This window comes from Perognathus longimembris, chromosome 9, assembly GCF_023159225.1.
Source record: "Perognathus longimembris pacificus isolate PPM17 chromosome 9, ASM2315922v1, whole genome shotgun sequence".
In the NCBI taxonomy this organism is placed as follows: Eukaryota; Metazoa; Chordata; class Mammalia; order Rodentia; family Heteromyidae; genus Perognathus; species Perognathus longimembris.
In genome coordinates, this window is record NC_063169.1 from 59300532 (window position 1) to 59326543 (window position 26012).

At 40.5% G+C, this 26012-nt stretch overlaps 1 protein-coding gene across 11 annotated transcripts in view; it reads left to right on the top strand.

Moving 5' to 3' along the window:
- Nucleotides 1–19741, top strand: part of Utrn (utrophin) — a 431942-nt gene extending 412201 nt beyond the window's left edge. For 8 of the 11 annotated variants that reach the window (XM_048354228.1, XM_048354231.1, XM_048354230.1 and 5 more), the window contains 5 exons: nucleotides 3006–3164; nucleotides 3378–3618; nucleotides 6839–6947; nucleotides 8370–8456; nucleotides 17699–19741. In XM_048354228.1, the coding sequence (XP_048210185.1) occupies nucleotides 3006–3164; nucleotides 3378–3618; nucleotides 6839–6947; nucleotides 8370–8456; nucleotides 17699–17781 (679 nt within the window). In that variant the 3' untranslated portion in view covers nucleotides 17782–19741. Of the gene's footprint in view, nucleotides 1–3005; nucleotides 3165–3377; nucleotides 3619–6838; nucleotides 6948–8369; nucleotides 8457–14498; nucleotides 14522–17698 lie in introns of all 11 variants that reach the window. The other 3 variants (XM_048354234.1, XM_048354233.1, XM_048354235.1) reach the window with 1 other exon arrangement.
- The last annotated feature ends 6271 nt before the right edge of the window (nucleotides 19742–26012 follow it).

Below are 26012 nucleotides of genomic sequence, written 5' to 3' on the forward strand. Positions count from 1 at the left end.
CTATCTCCTTCCAAAAGGTCATTGAATGAATCATAGTTCTTTTGTCATCTGCTAGGCACTAATTTTGTAATCTAGATAGTATTTACTCTGCATGATGAATATAGTAACTTATATTTCATCTAATAGCATTTCTTAGTGGAGACCTGTATTTTAAAAAATATTTTGTTTTAACACAAAATACCCCATTGATATTTAATGACCTTAATCTAGTACATCAAGTACTGTCTACAGAAATTGCATTTGGTTTTTACTACATATAATTAAGAACTACAGTGTATCTGTTCTTATATTTAACTTGAAGTCTAATAACCTGTGACAAACACTTAAGGTTAAAATTATATGTTACATAAAATTATTTTAAGTTCTTTTTTAAAAAAGCCTTAATTATCTTCCAGACACCTTAATGAAGAATGCAGTATTAGTGGCAACGATAATTGTAATAATAGTCTACATCTCCAAAATGGCACAAAAGAAACGAATCTACATAAACATTGCCAACAAATGCATCCCGAATCTTAACTTTAATTCATCTTATGGTGCTCACTTTTTTTTTAACGAAACATTTAGTTTATATTTATATTGAGCAGTGAATTGAATCCTAGGGGTCAGGAGCTAGCATAAATGTTCCAAGGGAATAAAAGGTCAGATGGTGCCTTCCATTTCCAGAGGCACTCTGCGCCAAGAACTGTGGTTGAACCACTGCCATGAGATCAGCTGGGTAGCTTCCAGGATCCAAGTTCTGTTTTTATTATTGATGTCCTTATATTATTTCTTATCAGAAAAATCCCAACTTGGCTTTGTTCTTGTAGGTATACAGTTATATACTATATACAACTAAACTGTGAGGATCTCTTTTCCTCCGATTTCCCAACACCTGACAATATCATCTACTTTTGCCCTCCTTTGCACTGTCCTGACTCATTCTTTCATTTGCCATGTGAACAGTACTTAGCCTATGCAATCCACTCATTGGGACTTTGGACATTGCCCGTCATCTTTGAACATAGTCTCCTACAGACAGAAGGAAGCTAAGTTGTAGCTTTCCTTTGCAAAGGATGTACTATTTTGTTCTGATTTCTGGTTGATTGCTAATGATGCTTTATCCTATACAAAATCTACTAGAATATACACCTATACATACCTTTTTTGCTATTCCTTTTAGTTTCTGTACTCGGGTTGTTTTCAGTCGAGAAGTATTTGCAAATTATTCTGGCTCTTGGCCATTTTCCCTGACGAATCTCTCTTTGATTTTGCTACATGAGCAACCTAGGAGCTTTAGCTCTGCTTGCCAGTGCTGCCAACCATCAATAGTTACATGACCATTTTCTCCTCTTCTTATCTGCTAAACTAAGCATGGAATTCTCATTCATTTATTTCCCAAGGATCATTTTTTATTTTTTATTTTTTGTCTCATGGAAAAGAATCAAAGGATGTTTCCAGGGCTTGCTTCACCCTTAATCCTGCCATGTGCCTTATGTACAGTTTCTAAATTTGTAAATTAAATATATGCACATATGAGAAGCTATATGTATATACAAATTTTGTGTGTGTGTGTGTGTCATAGAAAGGAAGAAGGGGAGAGAGAAAGCAAAACAAAAGAAGGAAGTGAAATCAATCACACTGGCTGTTTTGTTCTGGCACACTCTCCAGTATAGCACTCATTTTCCTCTGTGGCTTGATCTCTCTCTCTCTCTCTCTCTGTCCAGTCTCCATGCGCAGGGCATGCCTGTTCTGAGAACTCACTAAGTTGTAAATGTAATTTCAGTCCCTAACACCTTTGTCAGACTAAACCATGATTACATAGGGCTGGATTTTTCATACCACACTCAACAGAATCAGCTTTTACCCAGTATCAGGTACCAAGGATCAGTCCAAGAGCACAAGCAATTTTAAGACCCATGTGAAGTAGAGAAAAGTCCAGGACTGCTGACACCAGGTTCTTCTTGGCTGCCACAGGACAGGGTCTGGCCCTAGAGGAGCACACAAGGTTGCTAAGAAACACGTGCAGCCACGCTGCTTACACAGTCATGAGCCAGCTACATTGTTATGCTTGGATAGCTACATGGCTTGCATGTTATTTTCCTTGAAGCTCTTTCTGATATACCCATCGACCCCAGGTCTTGCTTCCCAGAGACATCCATACCAGCCAGGTATAGTCTGTCTTCTGCACTAGCATTAGCCAGGAGTTCTGGATTTGCATGGTGGTCTGACTGGATCTGTCTCATGAGGAGGAGAAGAGCACCTAGGCCTGCTGCAGACTGTCCCCTCCCTATACATATGTCAGCTTTGTCCTCCTTCATTATACTTCTGCTTGTATCAGTCAGTAATTCAACCCCATTATTGATATGTCTAGTTCATTAGGCTGTAGTTAGATAAATGGGAGCATTCTAGTGCATTGGATATAGTTTTAATGCAGAATGGTAGGTCCTAAAATTACCTGCTGATATTATCAAGTAATATATGTGCGTTTTACAAAGATCTAAAATTCCATTTGAATTATTTAAGTGAAAGAATATAAGTATAATAAAGCCCATCCTTTGGGTTATAAAACATTACCAAAGTGCTTAGAATGAAATGCTAAAGACAAGGAAGTCTTATTTTTTTTTTTTTGCTCAGTGGTCTTTTAATCAACTCTTTCAGCATTCAGTGAGTGACTGTTCCCTATGATGTCTTTTATACTGACTAATCCTTGCTTATATTAATTTATTAGCCTTAGTTACATTGACCTTTGTATCTTAATTTATTGTCTTTGTTGAGTAAATTTCTCTCCTGAGATTTGTGAGAAGTAGCTGACAGACTATACCTATAACATGTGCAGGAAGTTTGTATACATCAGACACGTGTGGGTGGATGAATATCTTGTCATGGAGACAGTGAGACACTGAGCTCCAAGACAATCGTGGCCCAGCCCAGACAACCCGGGCCTCATTGGTTCTACTTCCTGTATGTCCCGAGATGTCACCATCCAGATGGGAACCTCTGTATCTTCTCCTGTGTCTCACTAGGGAGGACGAGCATGCCCTTATCCAACAGTACTGCCAGACACTGGGCGGGGAGTCCCCTGTGAGCCAGCCCCAGAGCCCAGCCCAGATCCTGAAGTCTGTTGAAAGAGAGGAGCGTGGAGAACTGGAAAGGATTATTGCTGACCTGGAGGAAGAGCAAAGGTATGCTAGAACTGAGAGCAGAAAATAAATCACCCTTGCTTTTGTGTGAAGGTCACAAGCAGCGTTTCTGGCTGTGTTGATGATGCCCGTTGCTCTTCCTATGTGTTTGCCATGAGAAGAAATGGTACCACAAGCTAAATGTGGAGTTCCTAGAGTCTGGGAAGGAAGATAGTACACATGGTAGCAATTCCATTGGTTCCATTTCTGTGTTAGGAGTCTCCAGGTGGAATACGAGCAGCTCAAGGAGCAGCATCTGCGGAGAGGGCTCCCGGTCGGTTCCCCTCCTGACTCCATCGTGTCTCCTCACCACACATCGGAAGATTCCGAGCTCATAGCAGAAGCTAAACTCCTTCGGCAGCACAAAGGTCGGCTGGAGGCCAGGATGCAGATTTTAGAAGATCACAACAAACAGTTGGAGTCTCAGCTGCACCGCCTTCGCCAGCTGCTGGAGCAGGTAGGATGTGCATAATCCAGCACCTGACCTCTGAAAGGCCCCTGTCCACCTCCCAGAGACCTGAGGTAGTAGACGCCAAGATGTCTACCTTCAGTTTCTCACCTCCATAGCTAATTTAATTACATTTGGCTTAGAGATCTCCTTTCACAAATACACATGAAATCCCCACTGCCATTTTAAAAAAAAAAAAAGGATTTTCCCAGTGGACAGTGGAGTTTCGTTAGCACTGTAGCCTATCTCAGCTTAGAACCATTTGTAAGAAAAGTTCCTGTGACATCCATCTGCCTAGATTGCATAAGAGAACCATCTGTGAAAACTATGAGACAGCAAGTGACCTAAAATCTCCATTCTCCACAGTGACCTAGGAAAGCACACTCCACAATTACTGTTTCCTCTTTTCATGAAACTAACAGATGGTTATTAATTCACTACTATTATTTTCTAGCACTGGACTGTGTTTTATGGCATTTGCTTGCAAACTTCCTTGACGATAAGTACAGTTTACCTTGTGATGAGAACACAAATGTGTGATGAATGCTAAATAACACTTTTCCTTTATAAGAAGTGCCACTTGTTATCTTCTATTCTTTCCTCTTCTTTATTTCCCTTCATCTCCATTCCTCCTATTTTCTTCCTTCTCTTCTCTCCTTCTTCTCTCTTTCCTTTATTTTTTTACTTTTTTTCTTAATGCTAAAGATTTCAAATTATAATTTTGAATAAATACATTCTGTGGTTTATAAAAGAAGCATCAGGTACTGTTTCCGCCTTTCTGATGCCAGCGGTCTTTTAAGAGACCAAACATAACAGATAGTAGCTTGCATAAAGGCATAGCTATAGGAATAGGCATGATGGTGAAGGCCCATAATATCAGCTATTTAGGAGGCACCAGAAAGAGGATCACAGTCCAAGGCTAACCTGGGCAAAAGCACAAGACCCCGTTGGGGGAGAGGGGGAAACTACTAAAAGCAAAGGCACTGAGGCATGGCCTAAGTGATAGAGCATTTGCTTAGCAAATGTGAGGCCCTAGTACCACCAAAAAAGAAGGATAAAACTGTCTAATTAAACACTTGAGGAGTAGACCCAGCAAAGAAGAAACCTTTGTAACAGGAACATACAGGATAATATCCCAGCAAAAGGTTTAAGAATTCACTTTTAGAATTCCTAACAGCAGGCTGGGAATATGGCCTAGTGGCAAGAGTGCTTGCCCCGTATACATGAAGCCCTAGGTTCGATTCCCCAGTACCACATATATAGAAAACGGCCAGAGGTGGCGCTGTGGCTCAAGTGGCAGAGTGCTAGCCTTGAGCAAAAAGAAGCCAGGGACAGTGCTCAGGCCCTGAGTCCAAGGCCCAGGACTGGCCAAAAAAAAAGAATTCCTAACAGCAAAAAACATGTTATCATTTGATTTTTCTCCAGTGTGTTCAGGGTGCGCCCCCCGCTCCCTGCCTGGCAGTGTGATAGAAATACCTGCCTTCAGAAATCATTGATGAATCAAAGCCGAAACAGTGATTTGCAACAATTTTTTTATAAAAACATTCTGTCACAGTGGCATGGGTCTTTTTAATTCATCAGAATTGTTCAAAACATTCTAATCTGGGCTGGGAATGTGGCTTAGTGGTAGAGTGCTTGCCTAGCATGCATGAAGCTCTGGGTTTGATTCCTCAGCACTACATAAACAGAAAAAGCCTGACATGGTGCTGTGGTTCAAGTGGTAGAGTGCTAGCCTTGAGCAAAAAGAAGCTAGGGACAGTGCTCAGGCCCTGAGTTCAAGCTCCAGGACTGGCAAAAAAAAAAAAAGCCATTTTAATCTCTCTATTATCAACAGTAATGGACCATACATGTTGCTTTATAGTTTGACCATGAGTTTTTCTTGATGTCTGTCATTGCTGCCCAGATTGACACTACTTTGTAGAAAGTTTGCTTCAGGATTTCCAAATTCTGGAACTTCTAGAAAATACAGAATGACCTGGCTTTCTGTCAAGACCTTAGAATATTTGATTCTTATTTCAGTGCCAGTCATCCAAGTTGCCAGAATTACATTGTTTATACAGTGAACTTCAGGTTTCTGAATGAGATATGAATAAGGGAGCAGTTTTCTTGTCTAATATCTTATTTAGCATATGAAGTGCTAGCCACTTAAGTGTGCAAATCAACTCTTTGCAGAAGGAAACTACACCTGAATTATCTACTATGATGCTCTTAGGTAGGCTGAAAGTTCTTTTGCTTCCCCTTCCCTCCACCCACCCTGCTAGACAGAGCTGCCTAATGGCTCTTGTGCCTTTGGAATTGCACTGTAATACTTTGGGAGATAGCTGCTATCTAAAGGGCTCCAAATAGCCCCAGACTGGACCTCTTATCTCTTCTTAACGATTAAGTGTGAGTGCCAGAAGTAGATGGAAAATTTAACTCTGATAGTATAAACAGGCAAAACTTGTAGACTTCAACTAATACAGATTTAATGGGAGGGAAAAATCTGCATCCAAGAACTGGAACTTCTGCATCCCCTGTAGAATCCATCGGACTTGCTAATTTAACCATATACTTGTCAACCTATCCATCACCATTGCAAAGATTGTGCAGGAGTACATTCCCAAAGGGGACCTAGCTATCAGACTGCAAGTCATTTTAGAAAAAAAAAATCCATCTATCACTCGCACCACAAAATCTTGTGACACAGGCACTATTATTACCAAGCTCATTTGGTAAAGAAAGAATCCAGGTGAAAAAGATTGTCCCATTTACCTAGAATTACACTGCTTACAAGTGGCAGAATTGGAATGTGTAATCAGGCCACTTAATCAGACGTCATGCTCTTCACCCAGAGTGGGGAAGGCTGTTTTGTCTTTAAATACAAGATAATTTTGAGATTTGATTAATTTACCATCATGGAAACCCAGTACTAATACTTGAGAAATGAATGTGGTATGTCACTACATTCACTTGATTGATAGAAAAGTGACGAAACTTGTAAGGGACGAAAAATGACAAATCTTGCCATGTAGAGCCAGAGTCCTTTCAGGGGCTGAGGGAGGGGCCACTTGGTACCCAAGGGATGTGTCTTCCCACCCAAGCCATGCTGAAATGTGTCTGAAATGGCCGGAAGGCAAAGAACTCCATTGGATTTAATTATCCGTGGGAGGGAGGGGAAATCTGAAAGGAACTGTTTTCATGAGGATTATGTGAATCCTTTCTCTGCGTTCATTTCTGCCTGTGCTTTCAGCCTGAATCTGATTCCCGAATCAATGGCGTCTCCCCGTGGGCTTCACCCCAGCATTCTGCACTGAGCTACTCGCTTGACCCGGACCCCGGTCCACAGTTCCACCAGGCAGGTCAGTGGACTCGAGACACAACTCTAATGCCCAGGCTGCTTCTGTTCGCGTTCTGACATATGGGTGCCTCTTTGGTCTGAATGAAGCACAGAGCCATTTTAACCATATCAAAGAAGCAAACATTTTAGCTGCAAACGTGCTTGCTTCTGTCATGTGTAGGAGTGGATGAAATCTTGGTGGAAGCTGAAAAAAATATTTTTTTTCCGTTTTGAAATGAGCAAGAAATTGCTTATGTGCTTGGAGATGGATTCAATTGTTTTTAACAATAAAGCATAATAGGCCTCTAATATTTTCATTTTGATAGCATGTTGAGAGCCTAAACCTGAAGACCATTATAATAAACCTTAGAGTTTTTCTCAGCCCAGGATTAGAAAAGCATGCATCTACATTATCCATCCTAGGCCCGGACATCACTACCTGTGCTTCTCAGTGCAGAAGTGTTACCCAGACCATCATGGCTCATGGTGGAACATGTCACTGATGCTAGGCAACCACAAATGGCATTTCAAGTCCCGAGACCACATACTATAATCAAATTAACCTGTTTGGTACCCTAATCAGAAGAAATATTAGCAACAGATAACTATTAGATGGACTGGGGTGTAGCTCCGTGGCAAAGTGCTTGCTTAGCAAGTGCAATGTCCTGGGTTTGATCCTCAGTGCCAAAAACAAAGTAAATGATAACTATTGGTACTTTCCATTGCAGAATGTAAAAGTACATCAGGATATCTTTAAGATACCTTTTCATCAGAATGTCTTATAGCATACCTTTGCTTTTGGGCAGTATATACTAGCCAATGCTGAAAATTCCAAAAAAGACAAATGAAATTGGTAGAATTTTTTTGTGTATGAAAAATACATTGAAATCCAAAATAGATGTCCAGTGCACTAATGGCTCACAGCAATGATCCTAGCTACTTTATGTAGCCAGCCTGGGCAGGAAAATCCAAGAAATTCCTATCTCCAATTAACCGCCAAAAGGACAGAAGTAAAGATGTGGCTCAAATGTAGAGTGCCAGCTTTGAGCAGAAAAATTTGAGTGAGAGCAGTAAGGTCCTGAGTTCAAGCCCCAGTACTAGAACAACAACAGAATTTAGATTTCCAGCTGAGACACTTGAAAGCAACTGATTGATTGTATTACTTATTTTTCACCCCTACATTTTCCATTGGTGCAAGGATTTTTCTGTACAAACATCCAATTTATTTTTTTTAAGAAGTTATCAGGGTTGGAGATACAGCCTAATGGTCAGGCTATCTTGCCACCAAATGAATGCAAAAATAATTTCGATATTTCCCCTGAAAGTCTCCTTTCCAATGAGAGCTCACAAGCTTGATTCTAGTACTTTGTCTAGAAGGAAGGTTTGGGTAGAAGGTTGGACATTAATATGAGGTCTGTTCCTTTCTGTGCTGTCCCTTTGGCAGAGGACCTGCTGGGCCCACCTCGTGACACCAGCACCGACCTCACGGAGGTCATGGAGCAGATCAACAACACGTTTCCATCTTGCTGCGGTGAGTAGGCAAGTGCCCTGCCTTTCCCTGTCCTCACTGCTCAGGAGAACGGGCACTTCTGCTCCTGGAAATTTGCAGCGCGCCTTAGGTGTGACGAAGGGAAGCCATATAAACTGATGTCTGGTTTTAAGAAGAAATGACTCGGGGCTGGGAATATGGCCTAGTAGCAAGAGTGCTTGCCTCCCATACATGAAGCCCTAGGTTCGATTCCTCAGCACCACATATATAGAAAATGGCCAGAGGTGGCGCTGTGGCTCAAGTGGTAGAGTGCTAGCCTTGAGCAAAAAGAAGCCAGGGACAGTGCTCAGGCCCTGAGTCCAAGCCCCAGGATTGGCAAAAAAAGAAATGATTCTTTTCAGTTCAGGCTATGATAATAAACTTCCATTATACCGACAAAGACGAGCTTTTAGTGGGAAAGGCAGGAAAGTAGCCTTTCTAATGCAATCCCCTTTCTTCAGACATTGTTGGATGGCTGCACAGAAAGAGATTGTGTTCCGATTTCTTTCTTTCTTTCTTTTTGTTGGCTGGTTTCTTTTTCTCATGGAATCAAATAATCATTGTAGAAGAGCCAAATAACTTAAATAATTTAAGGCATCACAGATTATGATTCTGTGAATTTTCCATAGGAACAACCAAGAGCCAGAAAATTGGCATAAACAGTCTAGATCCCAAGGGAAATTATATAATGATTCTAATTTATTGATTTTTGTTTTCCAAATGGTATGTGTTTGGCACCTTGCCACTTTGTGCTTTCTGCTGGGCTCTTACCTGAGAAACCTCTGTGGTTTTAAACAGCAGCCATCTCTCTTCGTATCTATATAGAAATATATGCATGACTTACATTTAATATAGTCTTTTGAGAGCCATATCCTCTGATTGCAAAGCCACAAACTCAGTGAACTAAGAGTGAACTAAGATTATGTGTGTGTGTGTGTGTGTGTGTGTGTGTGTGTACTAGTACTGGGGCTTGAACTCAAGGCTTTGTACTCTCCTTTGGCTTTTTCACTCAAAGCTATCACACTACCACTTAAGCCACATATCAACTTCTGGCTTTTTGCTAGATAATTAAAGCTAATAGTCAAGTACTTTTCTACCCACGCTGGCTTTGAACCAAGGTACTTAGACCTCAGTCATGTGGGTGCAAATGACTCACAACTGTGACCCTAGTTAAACTAAGATTTTATTTAAATCATGACCTCTTACTCTACCTTTTGCTGTAATTTCTTTTAAAAATGGCCATCTTAAATGAGGAAAAATATATTGTCTATTATCAATAATATAAACAAGTTATACTGATTTCATTACAATTTTTTCCTTCATCTTACCACTACTCTGTAGTTTAAGAAAGGTGACATCATTGGCAGGATACAGAAACAAGTATTTAAGCATATTCTTCTTGCATATTATAAATATGTATGAAACGAGCATAATGAGTCCTCTTTCTCCCTCCGCCCCCCTCCCAAATACTGTTATAAAGGCGGGTTGGGGGGGCCATTGAAAGAGTAATATAGGAGTAAATCTGATCAAAGCAAATTCTATGCATGTTGTATATATCATAATGGAGAGCCTTTGGGCAATTAACTTATGCTAATTAAAATAAAAAATAAAGCTGAGTGCCAGAGGTTCATGACTATAGTCCTGGATACTCAGGAAGCTGAAATCTGAGGGACATAGTTCAAAGGCAACCCAGGCCCCCCCCCAAAAAAAATCCATGAGATTCCTGTCTCCTAACCACTGAAAAGCCAGACCTGGAGCTGTGACTCAAGTGGTAGAGTGCTGGCCTTCAACCCAAAAGCTCAGGGACAGCACCCTGGCTCTTAATTCAAGCCCTAGTACCAGTGTGTACACACACAGAGAGCAAAGAAAAGCAGAGAAAAGAAAAATGAAAATATACCCTGAATTTTCAAGAATATCAGCCTGACCTGGCATACTACATTTTACCAGTGTATAAATACATAATTATATTGCTGCATTGAAGGTTTTTATTTGTAATTCTAATATTCAGCTTCTCAGAGTTTGCAGAATCACATTTATATTATGTCAGTTCACACATTTACTGCTTGCAAAAGCATATACACGCAAGTGTGTTCACATACACACTTCAGGCTCTGCAGTGTCTGAAACGCTGAAGAATCAGTGTCCACATGCCATTCATTGTATTTGTGCTTGTTTTCCAGGCTGTGTGTGGCCACTGTAATAGATAAATTTAACCAGTTATATGAATTCTAATTCAGGGTTTAATTGTATTAGAGAAGCTTTGGCTCTGAGTTGTATATTAATTAAGGGCTAGATGAAAACTCATTATACTTTATAAGTCAGAATTTCAAGTTCAGTCTCAAAAGGATATTACTTTTTAGTATAGCTCATACCAAATTTATAATTACAGAACAAATTCTATCAAATTTGTTTAGAAAGTTTTAGTTAAATGGTAGAGGGGTCATTGTTCAGTTTAAAAGTCAGTTTTTAGTGATAGCCAATTTGTGTATAAATATGTGCTTTGTACTGAAAATAAAGTGTATATTTCCAAATTAAGAATTGTATACTGCATGATGTTTTATATAAAACAAACACACAAAAAAAACCACCATTAGGACTTCTCATTTAGTTGGTTTTCTCACTCAGCTGGTATTCTACCACTTGAGCCACATCTCCAGCCCAGCTTTTCTCTGATTATTTTGGAGATGGAATTTAACAAACTGTTCTGCCTGCTTGGATTTTAACCTATATCCTTGGGATCTCAGCCTCCTGAGTATCTAAACTAAGGCCTAAGCCATTGGCACTCAGCTTACAAGATTTTTTTTTTTTTTTTTGCGAAGTGATAGGAAAGTTTATTAGGAAATAAATATGGAAGAGAAAGAAATTACATGGCATAGATAGGCCACAGGAAGACAACATCCTAGTTCACCTTCAGTTATATGCAGGGAAGATATTGCATTCGGTTTAAGAAGAAGAATCGTTAGTGGCAGATGACAAACATATGAATAGCTTAAGGATCCAGGTTTCAGATGTGGCTTGACTGGTCATTATCTCAGTTCTGGTTCTCCTGGGTTCGGAAGAAGTTGTTATTGCTGTCAGCAATTGAGGGAGAAATCTGGTTCCCATGAAATCGTTTTTCTGGCTCCAAGGTACAGTCTATCATTATGTTGATTATCCTCATTTGGGGGCTCTACTGCTCCTTGTTGGTATTTTTGTCCTTACCACAAAGAGGTCAGATACCAATCCTGTCTTTTCTTGCCCTCACTGTAAAAAGCACTCTTAAAGCTTTCTCAAGGTATATGCTGATGTGTATATTTTGCAAGGGTGATCCATGTGCCTTGTTTAAAACATAACAATTGGAATTAATCACAGTTGTAAAGGAAACTTGAGTCTTTAGAGATGGATGTGTTTATCTCATGCTGTGACCTTCCTTTTAAAGTCCTTAAACAGCCAGCTGCTTAAGGACACTGGGTTCTTGAGAAGCGTTTATCTTTCAGAGCTTGCATATCACAGAGACTAAACCTCTCCCACGTTGCTCTCAGTAAAGGTGGATTCATTTGTGCAATTCATTAATTCCTGGAGGCCTGAGATTCCTGAATGCAACACTGGCTCCATGTTCTCATAAGTTTGGTCATCCAAAATATGTATAATACTTGTACTTTCTATAGATGAGCATTACTAGTCATGTGGTCTTTTGAAGAATTTAAGTATCTCTCATAAGAAATGATGAATAGTATCTTTCATAACACTGTGAATTTTAGACATGAGATGGATGGATGGATATATATATATATATATATATATATATCTGTGTTTTGGTTTTTCAATATTGCATCATTAGTTTGAGTTTAGTTTGCTCTTCTTGGTTCTGATTATTTTTTTAAAAAGGAAGGAAAAGAGAGTGACAGGCTTAAAGGATTTATTTACAAAATACATACTTATTTAATTCTGCCTACGGTAAGTAAATGCTTTTAAAAAGTGATGCAGAATCAGTCAGTACGTGGCATAGATGATGTCTACTTCATGATGTTTAACCAGGAAGAATGGGTGAGTGAATGGTTACATTTCTGATTGGCACGGTTTAGTTGCTGAGGTTTTTCTAGCTAGTACTCAGAAGGTTTCATTTGTTTAAGGCTTCTTGTCGGTTGCTCAGCTAGCAAATATTTTAATAAGGCTTCACAATTCCCAAAGAATACTGGCCACCTTTGGAGGATTTACCTAAACAAATCAGATTGGCACCCTCCTAATGGCAAGCCAGTCTCTCAATCCCCTATGACTAATGGGAACTTTAAAAGTGCTTGTCATCAGCATACGATGAATTGATCTGCATGTTAATCTTGACTTTTGATCCTTTGTGGATTAAACATTAGCACGGCCACAAATTAATTTCCACTCCTGGCAATCTTGGAATTAAAATGAAACTCTGTGACTATAAATCCTACTTGCACAAATCGCTTACTTTAACATGACACTTTTTAACTATCTCATAGTGTTGAATGTAACACTTTAGAATTCCAGAGTATTGGGTTAATATCCAAGGACCTTTTAAAATCTATTAAAATGATGGTAAGTTTTAGAACAGAGGCAGGCAAAGAATTAAAGAAGAGCATTTAATTGTGCTGTCAATTAACCATTGTATAGACTATCCACTGACAACTGTATCCATTTTCTTTTCAATGGGATATATTTTGACACTTTTTTCCCGTTAATATTCTTTAAATATACAATATACTGGTAGTAAGCTGAGTAGTTGTTGCCCACAGACCAGCAAGTGCTCTTAAAATTATTAGCCTACCAGTACATTCCTACTGTGAAATGTCTGCGTTTGTTAAGCTTGAAGTGACATTAATCAGAAATCCAAAACCTACTAAAGTGCAGTGGCTTTCTAATTGTCTCTTCAAATATATGTGTGAGATTTGTCTAGGGGAGAACCTATGTCTTTTTTTATTTGGTCAAAAGCTGTAGGGCTAAAAGTATTGGTTTGGAGTAAAGTGGATTAGACTTCTGTCACTGGCTTGACTATTTGTTACATTTTATCCTTACTAGGGAAGCACAACTGTCTCTTGTAGATAAAGTATATAAACATAGCACACATACATTTAGTAATAATTCAGGTCAGATATCCCTGGGGCCATAGCTCATACCCTAATGGAAGTCCACTGTTTTTTCTTTGGTGCCACATACATACGTACATACATACATACCTGATGAGACTGGGCTTGAATTAGTCAGCTTCTTCTTTTGCTCCAGGCCTCTCACAGATGGCCATCACTGGTGACTTCCCCCTTCAGTGTAGAATAATGGGAGATGGAAGAAATGCAATGTGCTAGTGCATTAGCGACAACTCTGTGTGTGACTAGGAAAAGATGTTGCCATTTCTGAGGTGGGCAGCTCCCCCTTCCTCTTCCTGGGTTGAGTGTGATTGTGCAGAGGATGAAAGAGCAGAGACACCTTGGAGAAGAAAACCACAACGCCACCAGCTGAGATCAGCAGCTTGATGGTGGGGCCCCCAAACAAGAAAGGACCAAAACTACTTGGTTACAACAGAGTAAACCCCATTTTCTGTCTCCTTCAGTGGGCAGATCCAAGGCAGTTCTATATTAGCCCAAGTATGCAGAAGGCCACGGACAAGGCACATAAGGCCCTTGGTCAGAATTTGCATAATTCTGCAAAACATAGATATTTCCTGTCCTGATACATAAACCAAATAGGTGACACGATTGAAATAAGAAATTTGGAATACTTACATTTTGTTTTGTTGTAAAACTAATTAATTTTCACCAAACACTTTAGTGCAGAATTTTAAAGAGCTGGTATACATTTTGTGTATTTTGGGTGGAATTGTTCTACTCTAATTCCCATGAGTTATAGATCTATCAGGGAAAACAAGCCTTGGTTAAAGTACTCAGTCTGGGGTTGGGGAAGCTAGGTCCTTATTTTGGGCTCACATCCATTTAAGAGCTGAGCTATTATGTCTCTCTGGGTGGTGCCTTGCACACATTTGTACTGGGAAGGTGAGAAGCAACAATAGAGCCCTCCATTGATTTCTTCTGTTTTCTCTTTCAGCAAATGTCCCCAGCAGGCCACAGGTAAGAGTTAATGGCTTGATTAGCTCCCAACCTGGAGTAAACAGATTAGCAATTATTGATTTTGTCTTACTTCGTTTTCATGTAAATAAGTAAACCTACTTGACCTTGTAGTTCTGCACCACAGTTTGTCTGTGGGGATAGGGGAGGGTTGGACAGGGGTGGAAGAGACTTTGGGCCTTAGAGGGCAAAATAATAGTTTGATCCTCTGTCCTGGTGTCAACATTACATAAGTCATAAAGTCACCTGGGGTAGATATAACCAACACTCATCTCCCAAGTCTTCTTATGGTGGCTGGCACAGAGAATTCACTTAAAAAAGAAAGTGTCTTCATGCCATCATGCTGGTACAAAGGTTGTTTCTTTGATTGGTGAGTAGTTTAAATTTTCCACTTAAATTTTTAGAGATCTCTTGGTAGCTCCGTCCTTAAGCCTTTCAGTGTTTTTTGTTGTTTTTTTTTTAAATCAAGAATCCTTGGTGTTCATGCGCTACCTAGGCAGGGGAGAAGGTTTTTTGTTCATGGACTTATTAGTCTTTTTAAAAATGAATTTTAGGATTCTTTTTTTGGCCACAGAAGAAAGCTAAAGGACAAGGTGTATAAGGGAGAGGGGATACAGAGGGAAAGTTGGGTGTCTCCTCTGCTTTTGTTGTCCTCGTGGAATAAAAGCAAGAGCTTTAGAAAGGAGGGAGGTAATAAAACAGAAGGTATGGAGGTATAAGGAGAGACAAGGGGGATGCACTTGGATATCAGAAAAGCACATACACCCCCCACATAAACTGTGTCTAGTAATCAACATACAGAGTACCACTTAATGTGCCTGTCGTGGACTTAACAGGAGAGCAGGCTTCAGAGCTGTCTTTTGATCTCCGGCCACATGTAAGTTCATAAGCACAAGCACCAGATTTGGCTGGATTTTGTATTGAAACCATCTTAAGAAGTTCAAGTTGTATTTTAGACAACAAGAGTACAGAAATTCAAAAGAAAAGGCTGAGAAATCGTTATAATGATTGAACCAGACCCTTAAACTCAATGTGGGGAGAAGTGAGGACGCCTCGGATGTAGAAAGCAAGGGTAGGGGGGAAGCACTCTCTGGATTTTAATTTCAAAGGATGAATAAAAATTCCAGCAGAAGTGGCTGTCAGAATGTGGGATGGTTGAAATTGAAATGTTGGAGGAATTATAAGTGCTGGCCTGCTTTGGATGTTTAGATTCATGAGTAAGAAGTTCAAGAACAGAGTCATGAGAGAAAAGAAGTTCAGAGACTAGAGTATTGGTCAGATCATCTGTGTGGGTGCTGAAGTCACTTCAAATTGCTTTGAAATGGGTGACATTGACACATTCCCCCCCCCCACAAGAAGTAACCCTCAGCACCCCTTCTGAGGACTACGAGGAGACCCATGTGTATGTGAGGAGTGTAGAGACAAAGTCACAGCTGACTTTGGTTATGGGATTACAGGGGAAGCAGTGTCTTCAGGGAGATGGAGATATTGATTAGAGTAATCAAGGCAGATAGCTGTCTAGGAAGAGTTGAAGTTGTGCCTACGATGGAGCCCAGGGTCAGGAAGGTACAGCTTTCAATCTAGAGATGGAGGACATGAAAACACACTGAGGGGTGTGCAGATCTCTGTAAGGAACAGCGTGAGCTGCAAGGGTGAAAGGGTGACCAGGAATCTGGAGCATTTATAAAACAAGGGGAAAGAGTTGGAACAGTTTGAGTTCAGTGGTCCCAAGATCTTGGCAAGGCTATAGTAATGGATGCCCCGGGAGAGGACACTAGAATCTTCTTATAAATCCCCACATACTTTAACATACAGATACTGATGATTTAAACCAGAAAGGGACCAGAGAGACCTTCTCAGATTTAGTAAAATTTACATTTTAATAAATTTAATTGATTTGAAATTTTAACAAACATCTGCCTCCTTACGCACGAGGCTTCCTTCTCCATTTTGAACTAGTCGTGTCAAATAGAAATTCATAACAAGTGCATGTTTCCTCCGGATTGTTTCACTTGCTCTTAACTTTTTAGGAGAATTATTGCTACTAATTACCAATCCCTGTAGCCTTTATCTTCGATTTAAATTCGCTATTTGCTATCGCCTCTGCCCCTGAAGTACTTCAGCTTGCCTGGTCTGCCCCGGCCCCATGGTCACATGACTGGGAGTGTGTTGTGGAGATAGCTTCCATACCTGCTTCACCAGGAGGCCTCACGTCAGTGCCCTGTAGCCCAGCATGTGCCTAGAATCCATTGAGCCCACCATCAATGTTCGATGATTTTCCTTTTTTACTCCTTCCAACATGGCAGCAATATTTTCAAAATTACAGACATCGCTTAATGGATATAGACTCTAAGCAAAAGTCAAATGTCTTTGCTACTTCTAGTAAAACTGAGAGGAAAAGAATACCGGGGCAGATCTTCCAGAAACTTCTTTAGGAATACAGTTCCAAGAAGTAGAATTTCATGTCAATGTCCTCCATAAAATAAAGAGAAAGGACAGAGGTATCGTTCCTGGGAGCCCAGAGAGATGCCTTCTAATTTAAAAGGAATGGGACCATTCAGATGTTTTTAATCTCACAGTGTTTTAAAAGTAAGTACTTCTAAATACAAAACAGTTAAGACCAACTAATTGTGGAACCATGAATATGATCTAGATTTAGATCCCCTAGCCTAAGTGTAACAGGCATTTCTACACACCCTTTAATTGTGATTCCTGGCTTCTTTTCCTTTTGTCTGGGCCCCAGCTTGTCACTGAGAGGTAAAGATGTCTAGGGTGCCTCTTTTAATCATTCACAATCTTCCAGAGAGGAACAGAGATGCATTTTGGTGTTTTGTTGTTGTTGTTGTTTTATTTTGTTTTGTCTTTTTTTGTGCCTTCCACGGACAAAGCCAGTAACTCTCCAGTTCAGCTCAGTTTCCAGCGTGACCAAGAAAAAGCCATCCACTCTTATTTCTTTGCTGACTCTGGAAACAAAAAGCTGACTAGGTGACTTGCAGAGGAGACAGAAGGATCTCAACCCAGGGTGCAAAGGTCACATGGCTATCAGACCCCTTTGAACATGTCAAACAGGGATTCACTAGTTCTAAAACAAGTACGGCTATGTCCTTGAAGCGTTGACTTCTTTGCAACCTATACTATCTTCTGCAAATGTTCTGATAGAGCTGTTTTCTCTTTTCCTAGGCAATGTGAAGCATTCATCTAGCCAAACATTTCCCAACTCAGTATTGCCCGTTTCTGCAAATGCCAATTCCAAGTTCCATTAAATCCAAGGCGCCATGGCTCTTTGACACGTGCTGTTGAGCGTTGACTGTGTGTTCTACTGAGGGAGTAAAACACTGACTATCCAAAGAGAAAAGGATATTTTGTTTTTATAATAACTGCATATTATTGTTTTCTTCTTCCCTTTCTATGCAACTGTAAATTAATGAACAGAGAGGTATTTGGTAATGGTATTTGTCACTGATTTGTATAATGTATACAAGCATTGGGAGTGTGGGTGGGGGCTTTCTAATATGACACTGTCTTTTTAATAACCGTGACAAAAATTGCATATGCATTCGAAGACCATTTTACATTCCTTCTGCTGTTCATATTAACCTTGTACAATAACTTCATTTATTTTGTTACATCTTTTGCCATTGCATTTTAGTTATTTATCAGTTCACCAACCACATGACCAAGTAGATTCTGTGTATTTCTTTTTTGTTTCTATGATTTGGCCAAATTAATAAGTTCAAATATTTTATTTTAATCAAATATTATATATGCTTATAATATTTGATCGCTTTGAGTGTATGGTTTAACTTTATTTAACATTATACACTTATTTCCTTAGTCACCACTTGGTATCCACAAAAAAATCCTGTGGGCCTAAATGGCATATCTAGTGCGATTTTTTTTGGCCTGCTTTTTTATTCCTTTTTATATGTAAGTCTTTATTTCTTTATTTATTTCCTATCCCAATCTATATGAGAGGGGAGACTGCATTAGAAATTATCTCTCACAGATCATTTTACCAAAGGTTGCCTATGTAAGCATATATTCATTTTGACACAGAAACAAAACTTGGTACAACCTTCCAGGGCCACAGGTCTTAATTTTCATCATTAAATACACAGCAGACCTTTTACCAATTGTGTCAGCAGAGCACAAAAGAACTAAAGATGTATTTTCAAATCCTTTATGATTCTTGAAACTCCTAGTTGCTTTCCCTTGAAAGCAAACCCAAACAAGTCTGTGTCTCATTTTACCTTTTAGGTAAATGGACAAGGTGTCCTTTTGACTTTCAGTAGATTAAGACATTTGGGAAAGATGTTTTTCAAATGCGTTTGTCACTGCTTCTACAGAAAAATGGAGTTTGTGCTTAGATGATTGTACCCTGCCTCTACCTTTGAGGGCATTCAGTTACGGTTATTGACTCCATTAAAAAAAATAACAGTTTTGTTATTATGAACAATTCCCTTAATTACAAAACCAAAAATAGAAGAGACAATGATATGTTTTGCTTCAAGCGTATTATGCTTTTTCAACATCAGACCATTTTAGCTTTGGGCTCTCTTACACTGGAATATGGCCAGAAGGAGGCTGAAAGTTATTAGCAAGTGCTATTCTTTTAGGATAGGTTGGGTGGGTTGGGGGCAAGGGTGTCTATTTGCAGCATAGATATTTTGAGAAGAAGAAAATTGTTTTATATAAGAGGAAAGCCATGACCACCTTTCTACCTCAGATCCATCTTCCTTCATTGTGTTGGAAATAGCTTTATGTCACTACAGTCTGCAAAGTATAGAGCTTTTATCAGGCCATCCCATACCCAAGAACGTACCTATTTAAAGAAAATGATTCCTTGAATTCTGAACTCCAAGTTGTAAATTTGGTGTCTTCCTTGTTCTTATTTTGAGAAGTCATGTAGTCATTGTTTTCTGCCTGTATTTGTGTGCAGAATGTTCTCTATCTGCTATTTCAGAAAACCTGCAGTAAAACACTACATTGTAACCTAAATAACAGCTAAAAAAAAGACATATATTGCAGTAACAACAATGAGAAATAAGTATATCGTTCTTTTGAAATATGTGATGAAGAACTAATCATAAAGTTATCATCTAATCTGGTTACATGCTGTATTTTCATCCTGAATAAAAGTAATTTTAACACAAAATTTAACTGTGTTTACTGATGGAAATTGTCTTTGAATATACATGGAAAATAAAGTAGAGTCTATCCTGACAGATCTACATCTTTTCTAGCAATTTCTCTCATATATATCTATCTACCCTCCTTTGCTCTCATTATATCTTTCTCTTCTCTCTTACACATAGGTAAAAATTACATAATTTGCAATTTTCTTACATATTGAAAGCTTATTAATAGAGAAAAATGTCATATGTCAAACGTGTATACATAAAGCCTATTAAGCCTTCATTTTTAATGCTGGATATTTTTGGAATTTAGTTGATTATGCTTTCAAATCCACTTTTACCCTTAGGCTCTAAGCTCCTGTGCTTTTTATATATGTACTGGATTTTAACCACTCAGGTAGCAGATTTGATCAACTTCCGCTACTCCTCTATAGGAAACAATGTCAAGAGTCGGTGTTACTCAATTCTAAAATTAAAACCTCTCTATGATGTAGAAAAATGACCTCAAATATATCTTACTTAAAAAGAAAACAGATATGTTCTTGTGAGGTAGTATTCTACTGCCAACAAGGAACACTCTGGTGTTCTTTGAGAAACATTTATATTTCTGTGTTTTAGAAACAGCTAGTACAACACAACTGAGCAGTGTAGGACTCCAGTAGCCAGCTTTTCCCTCTTCTAAAGTCATGTTTTCTCTGCATTTTACAAGAACTGGGTGTTTCTTCAGGAAAACATGAGATCATTCCTTTGACAACATAATTCCTTTTTTTTTTTTAAGATGAACTTTATTATAACTAGTAAGGTTGTAGGGGTTTTGTTTGTTTGTTTTTTTGCCAGTCCTGGGCCTTGAACTCAGGGCCTGAGCACTGTCCCTGGCTTCTTTTTGCTCAAGGCTAGCACTCTGCCACTTGAGCCACAGCGCCACCTCTGGCCGTTTTCTGCATATGTGGTGCTGGGGAATCGAACCCAGGTCTTCATGTATACAAGTCAAGCACTCTTGCCACTAGGCCATATTCCCAGCCCTGACAACATAATTTCTGAAAAAACTTAAGACAGGTGCTAGTATTATAGAATTACTACCAGTGAGTGTGCATCTTACATTTAATAACCATAAAACCTCCCTACATCTCCCTCCCTACATCTGGTCTCTTAGGTTATTGTTTCTTGGCTGTGTAGATGGTGGAAGGATGCATTCGGTCACCCCAAGATTCCTGTGTGAAACCTGTCTTGGCACTTCTGTAGAAACTAAAATAATAATCCTTGCCTTTAGTAACTACTGTCTGTGTTGGAAGACATTTTTACTAAGCACATCTACATGGCTTCAGTTCCCCAAGCCCTGCTGGATGGCCAAGATGGCTTCATTTCAGAAATGAGAGATGTTGCTGGGTAAGGACATCTGCTCAGCAGACAGTGTGCAGAACTGAGTTGAAAACTTGCCTATGCTTCGCTCCAGAGTTTTAGGCTCACCTCTACAAAACAGCCTTTGGGAAGGAGTTTCACAGACAGTTCAACTAGCCTGGATCGAGTTAAAACTCTGACGCTAGGATATCATGAATTGGAAACAGTTTGGGAGTGTTCATTGTGGAGCAGAACCCCAAACCTTCCTTCCTGCTCCCTACAAGATGGACAACTAGAAAAGGCAGAATCAGGTATTTCTTGTGCCATTTCCAACTCTCATACCAGATATCCTGGGCATTGTGCCATTCTTTCTTAGACAAGTGCAGAGAGTGGAGTTAATCATAACCATCGCCTGTGGTTCATGTCAGGCTATCAGCTAGTTTGGTGCCAGGTTCACTTTTCCTCTCTCTGGTTATTCCATCGTATTACTCCTCTCCACTTGCCTCTCTATCCCCCTACTCTAAAGCACACATTTCATCATGCTGATGGTATGCTATTTTGTTCTCGAAAACCATGATTGTGGCTTCTGTTCAAGTGTGTGCATGCTGAAGCCTCCCTGTGAGGCACAGTGAACCCCTTGAAGCCAAGAATATGGACCCAAGTCCCACCTCTGCCCCTCAACAATCAGCTATTTTCAAAGCCAGCTCTGCTCTGCAAGTCTTCCATTCAAACTGAGGACAATGCTGCCTGCCTTGCCTCTCACAGCAGAGCAAGAAACCAAGAGTGATCACTTTAAACCATGGCTAAGTGTTACAAAAACCACTTCAAGCTATAAATGATTAAAGACTGTAAAACTCAGCTCCTGGGTCTGGATTTATCTCAGAATTTATCTGTATTATGAAACGTGGGTTGTTTTGACCTGACCACTTTTCTCCAGTGGCCCAAAGTTGCCCCATGTAGGAAAATTCTGATCCAAGACTTATTTGTGTCTCCCTTCAATTTTTGTCAATAACCCAATCCCCTGCTGTGACTGTACTTGGAGAGGGCAGTAAGGGGGAAATAATGGTTAAATGAAGGCACAAGATAAGACTAGTCCAACAGGACTGGTGTCCTTGTAAAAAGAGGGAAAAGTGCTGGAGCTCTGACTCTTTCCACAGGTACACAAGAGGAAGTCATGTGAGTCTCGCCTGGTCTACCTTTTGCTGCCGTAACAGAATGGCAGACACTGGGTAATTTACTTAGAAAACAATGTCTTTATAGTTCTAGATGTTGTTAAGTTCAATGTCATGGTGTTGGTCTCTCACAGCTTTCATGCTGCATCATCTCATTGCAGAAGGGAAGAACAGTGAAGGGCAACTACAGGTGTGCTGGTGTATGTATCTGAGACAGATGAGGGAGGAAGGGTGGGAGAGACGGTTCTCATAACCAAGGAGAACTTAGCCACTTCTCAAAGTGACAACAGTCCACTCGTGACGACTTTCCCCTCACCATCGTTACCACTGAAAGCCCCATTTCTCAACACCATAAGAATAGCATGCAAATGCATGAGTTTCAAAAGTGATATGCAGTCCATAGCAGTGGCCACCCAAAGGCTAGGAAACAACTTTGATGGTACCTTGACCTTGCACATCCAGCTTTCAGAGCCACGAGGAGCTAAATTTCTGTTGTTTAAGACATGCAGCCTGGGCTGGGGATATAGCCTAGTGGCAAGAGTGCCTGCTTCGGATACACGAGGCCCTAGGTTCGATTCCCCAGCACCACATATACAGAAAACGGCCAGAAGCGGCGCTGTGGCTCAAATGGCAGAGTGCTAGCCTTGAGCGGGAAGAAGCCAGGGACAGTGCTCAGGCCCTGAGTTCAAGGCCCGGGACTGGCCAAAAAAAAAAAAAGACATACAGCCTGAACAATGGTTTATACCCAAATATGTACCCAAAGGAATTACCTTTTAACATGTGGTTTTCAACCCTGGGATGTTTCTGACTTGCTTCCTAGAGTGTGCCCCAGACAGCAACAATAAACTCCAGGTGATTCATTTGTTTCTCTTACTAACACCTAGAACAGGAAAACCAAGCCTGGGAAAACTTTGGTTAGTGGTAGGCAGTGATAACTGCCTCTGATACCTCATCATTCAACCCCCCCTGGGACATTAATGGACCCAATTTTATTTCTAGGATTGTCAATCTAATTACTAAATGGAACTGATGTTATTCAACTGCTGGCACTGGAGTTCCTCTTATGAAGAAAACTTATTTTTGTATATAGAAAAATACTCTCTTGAACGGCCAGAAACATGTCATGGGTTCAAGAAAGGGCAGCTGTTCCATGGATGATAGAGGAAGAAATGAAAGGGGGTAAGGAGAGCAAAAATACAACAATAAAACCAGTAAGGGCTGATGACAAACAAAAATTGGATAAGACCTTTCCCTGAGACTCCTCACATCTCCAGTAGAGTTTCTGTGCCATGTGTTAGGTGAGCACGTGCATTAATAAACACCAGTGAAAGGTGGGGCTTGTGACTGAGGCCACTCATCTGGACCCAGCAGAGGAGACACAAGGCACCTGGCCAAACTAACCATCAAGAAGTAGAGTTGCTGGATACTAATAGCCTACACTTGTAACCCAGCTCCCGAGGAGCTTGAGATTTGAGCCTCATACTTGGAGCCCAGCCCAAGCAAACAAATCTGTAGAACTCGTTATTTCCAATTAATCAGAAAAAACAAAACCACAAATAAAGTAAAAGACACCAAAGTGGATGTATGGCTCAAGTGGTAGAGGGCCAGCCTTAATCAGCAAAGCCAACAAGAGGGTGAATCCCTGAGTTCACGCCTCCAATACACACACACACACACACACACACACACACACACGAACATACAAGTGTACAAACACATTTGAAGAGTTCATAGCTGAAGGTTCTGAAGGTTCATTGAGTATCTGAATCAAATTGACCTCTAAGAACCTTGGAATACATTCAAGTCACATGAATAGAAGCAGAGAGCTAAGTTGTCTTAAGCATCCAAATAGAATTTGAAGGAATCTCTTCATTAAATGAACTCCCTTGCAAGGAGGTGATATTGTTCTAGATGTATGTTCTAGTACTTATGAACTGATTTGGAACACCTTTATACAGTGGTAATGATGATGGTGATAAAAATAATCTGCATTGCAACCTAGCCCCCACTCTCCCCTTCACCTTCAAGTTTCTCAGGAAAGTTGGGTCCAGGAAGTATAAGGTGAGGATGGAGGACACGCCGGGGTGCAAAAAGGGCAACTACTAAGAAAGTCACTGCCGGGCTGGGGATATAGCCTAGTGGCAAAAGTGCCTGCCTCGGATACACGAGGCCCTAGGTTCGATTCCCCAGCACCACATATACAGAAAACGGCCAGAAGCGGCGCTGTGGCTCAAGTGGCAGAGTGCTAGCCTTGAGCGGGAAGAAGCCAGGGACAGTGCTCAAGCCCTGAGTCCAAGGCCCAGGACTGGCCAAAAAAAAAAAAAGAAAGTCACTGCTGAGCGTTTGGAGAAATGACTCCACAGGGGGCCAGAGTTCCTGAAGGCAGGTGCAGAACTGAGCAGAGGTGACTATCAGTTTGTCTGCTCAAATCCATTGAGACCTCCAGGTGGCTTCTCAATTCAGAGCTGAAGAATCTCCTGCCTTTGCGACACTGTGTGCACAGAATCTGGCCACATTTTCCAGTGCTTTGGGCACCAACTGGCCCCACCAGTGGTAGGTCCGAGATGATACATCACCTGTCTTCCTTGGTTCTTGGCTCCTCCTTCTGTAGAACATGGCCCAGTTTCACATGGCTGCACTGTTTTAGAGTTTGGAAAAAGAAAGTTAGGTTAAAGGAGATACTGGATTAGCAGTTTTGCACTGAGCTTCTGACGAGCAACTCATTAATCTCTCTGAGTCCTAAAGTGTACTTGCATGCCTCTTCTGGAGGATGGTGCTGGCCAGCTTTTCATCTATAACATGAGGACCAAGGGGCAGCGGTGTCTGTTCAGATACCTCCCCTTCACCTCTAATCTCAGCAGTCCTCTGTTCAAGCAAAGAGTGGTTTTGACCTATTTCTTTCCACCAGTAATTATAACCCCTAGAAAGGTAAAAAACATAAAAAGATGGATATAGGAAAAAAATGCAGAAACTTGATGGAGCAAGACATGGGGTTGTATAAGAATGTAACTTCTCCCCCGATGCATATTTCTCTTAACTGTAGTGAACACATTGCCTTAGAGATAGAAACCTACAGCTAGCTGGGACAGAACAGGTTCATTGCCACAGAAGTGAGAAGATTCCATTTCAGTAGACAAGAGACCCAGGGAGTCTTCTCATTTTGGTTTCATTCTCATCTCCAACCTTGACTAAATGTAATTAGACATTAGAATTTACGTGATGGAGATGAGCGTGTTCATTTTCCCTTCTTGGACCACCTTTGGGACGGCCTTCTCATCGTGTCCATTCATGGAGAGATGGGAGGGGTGAGGGAGGAAATGCGTCCGTGGAGGTGAGGGTAACTTTACACTCAGGCATGAATCTTTCCTGCACACACACACACACACACACACACACACACACACACACTGAGTACCTGGGTAGCAACTTCTAGAACCATAAGTGACATCCCAACCTGAAAGAAGCACTGTGGAAACTGGCTCTTTTCTGATGAAGTTAGGATCATGTTGAAAGTCAAGTCCCCTAGTACAATCAGTTGTCAGGTTCTTAAATACCTCATGATGGCAGAGAAGAGAAGAAAGAAATGTGTGTATGTGTGTGTGTTTTACAGGCACAATGACAGGGACCCACAAAAAGCATTGGGAGAGGCAGAGTCCAGAGAAGAAAATCACAAAAGCCCACCAATGGCCAGCCCATCCTTGATCCTGATGTTATGAGATCTTTTCTTTATCACCTGAGACTAACAGAGCCAGCGGTGCCCAGATGTGTGGGAGCCCCATCATGCTGGGAAGTGAACATTTGATTTAAATTGGGGAAACACACACCATAGCAAGTATCATATGAATAAAA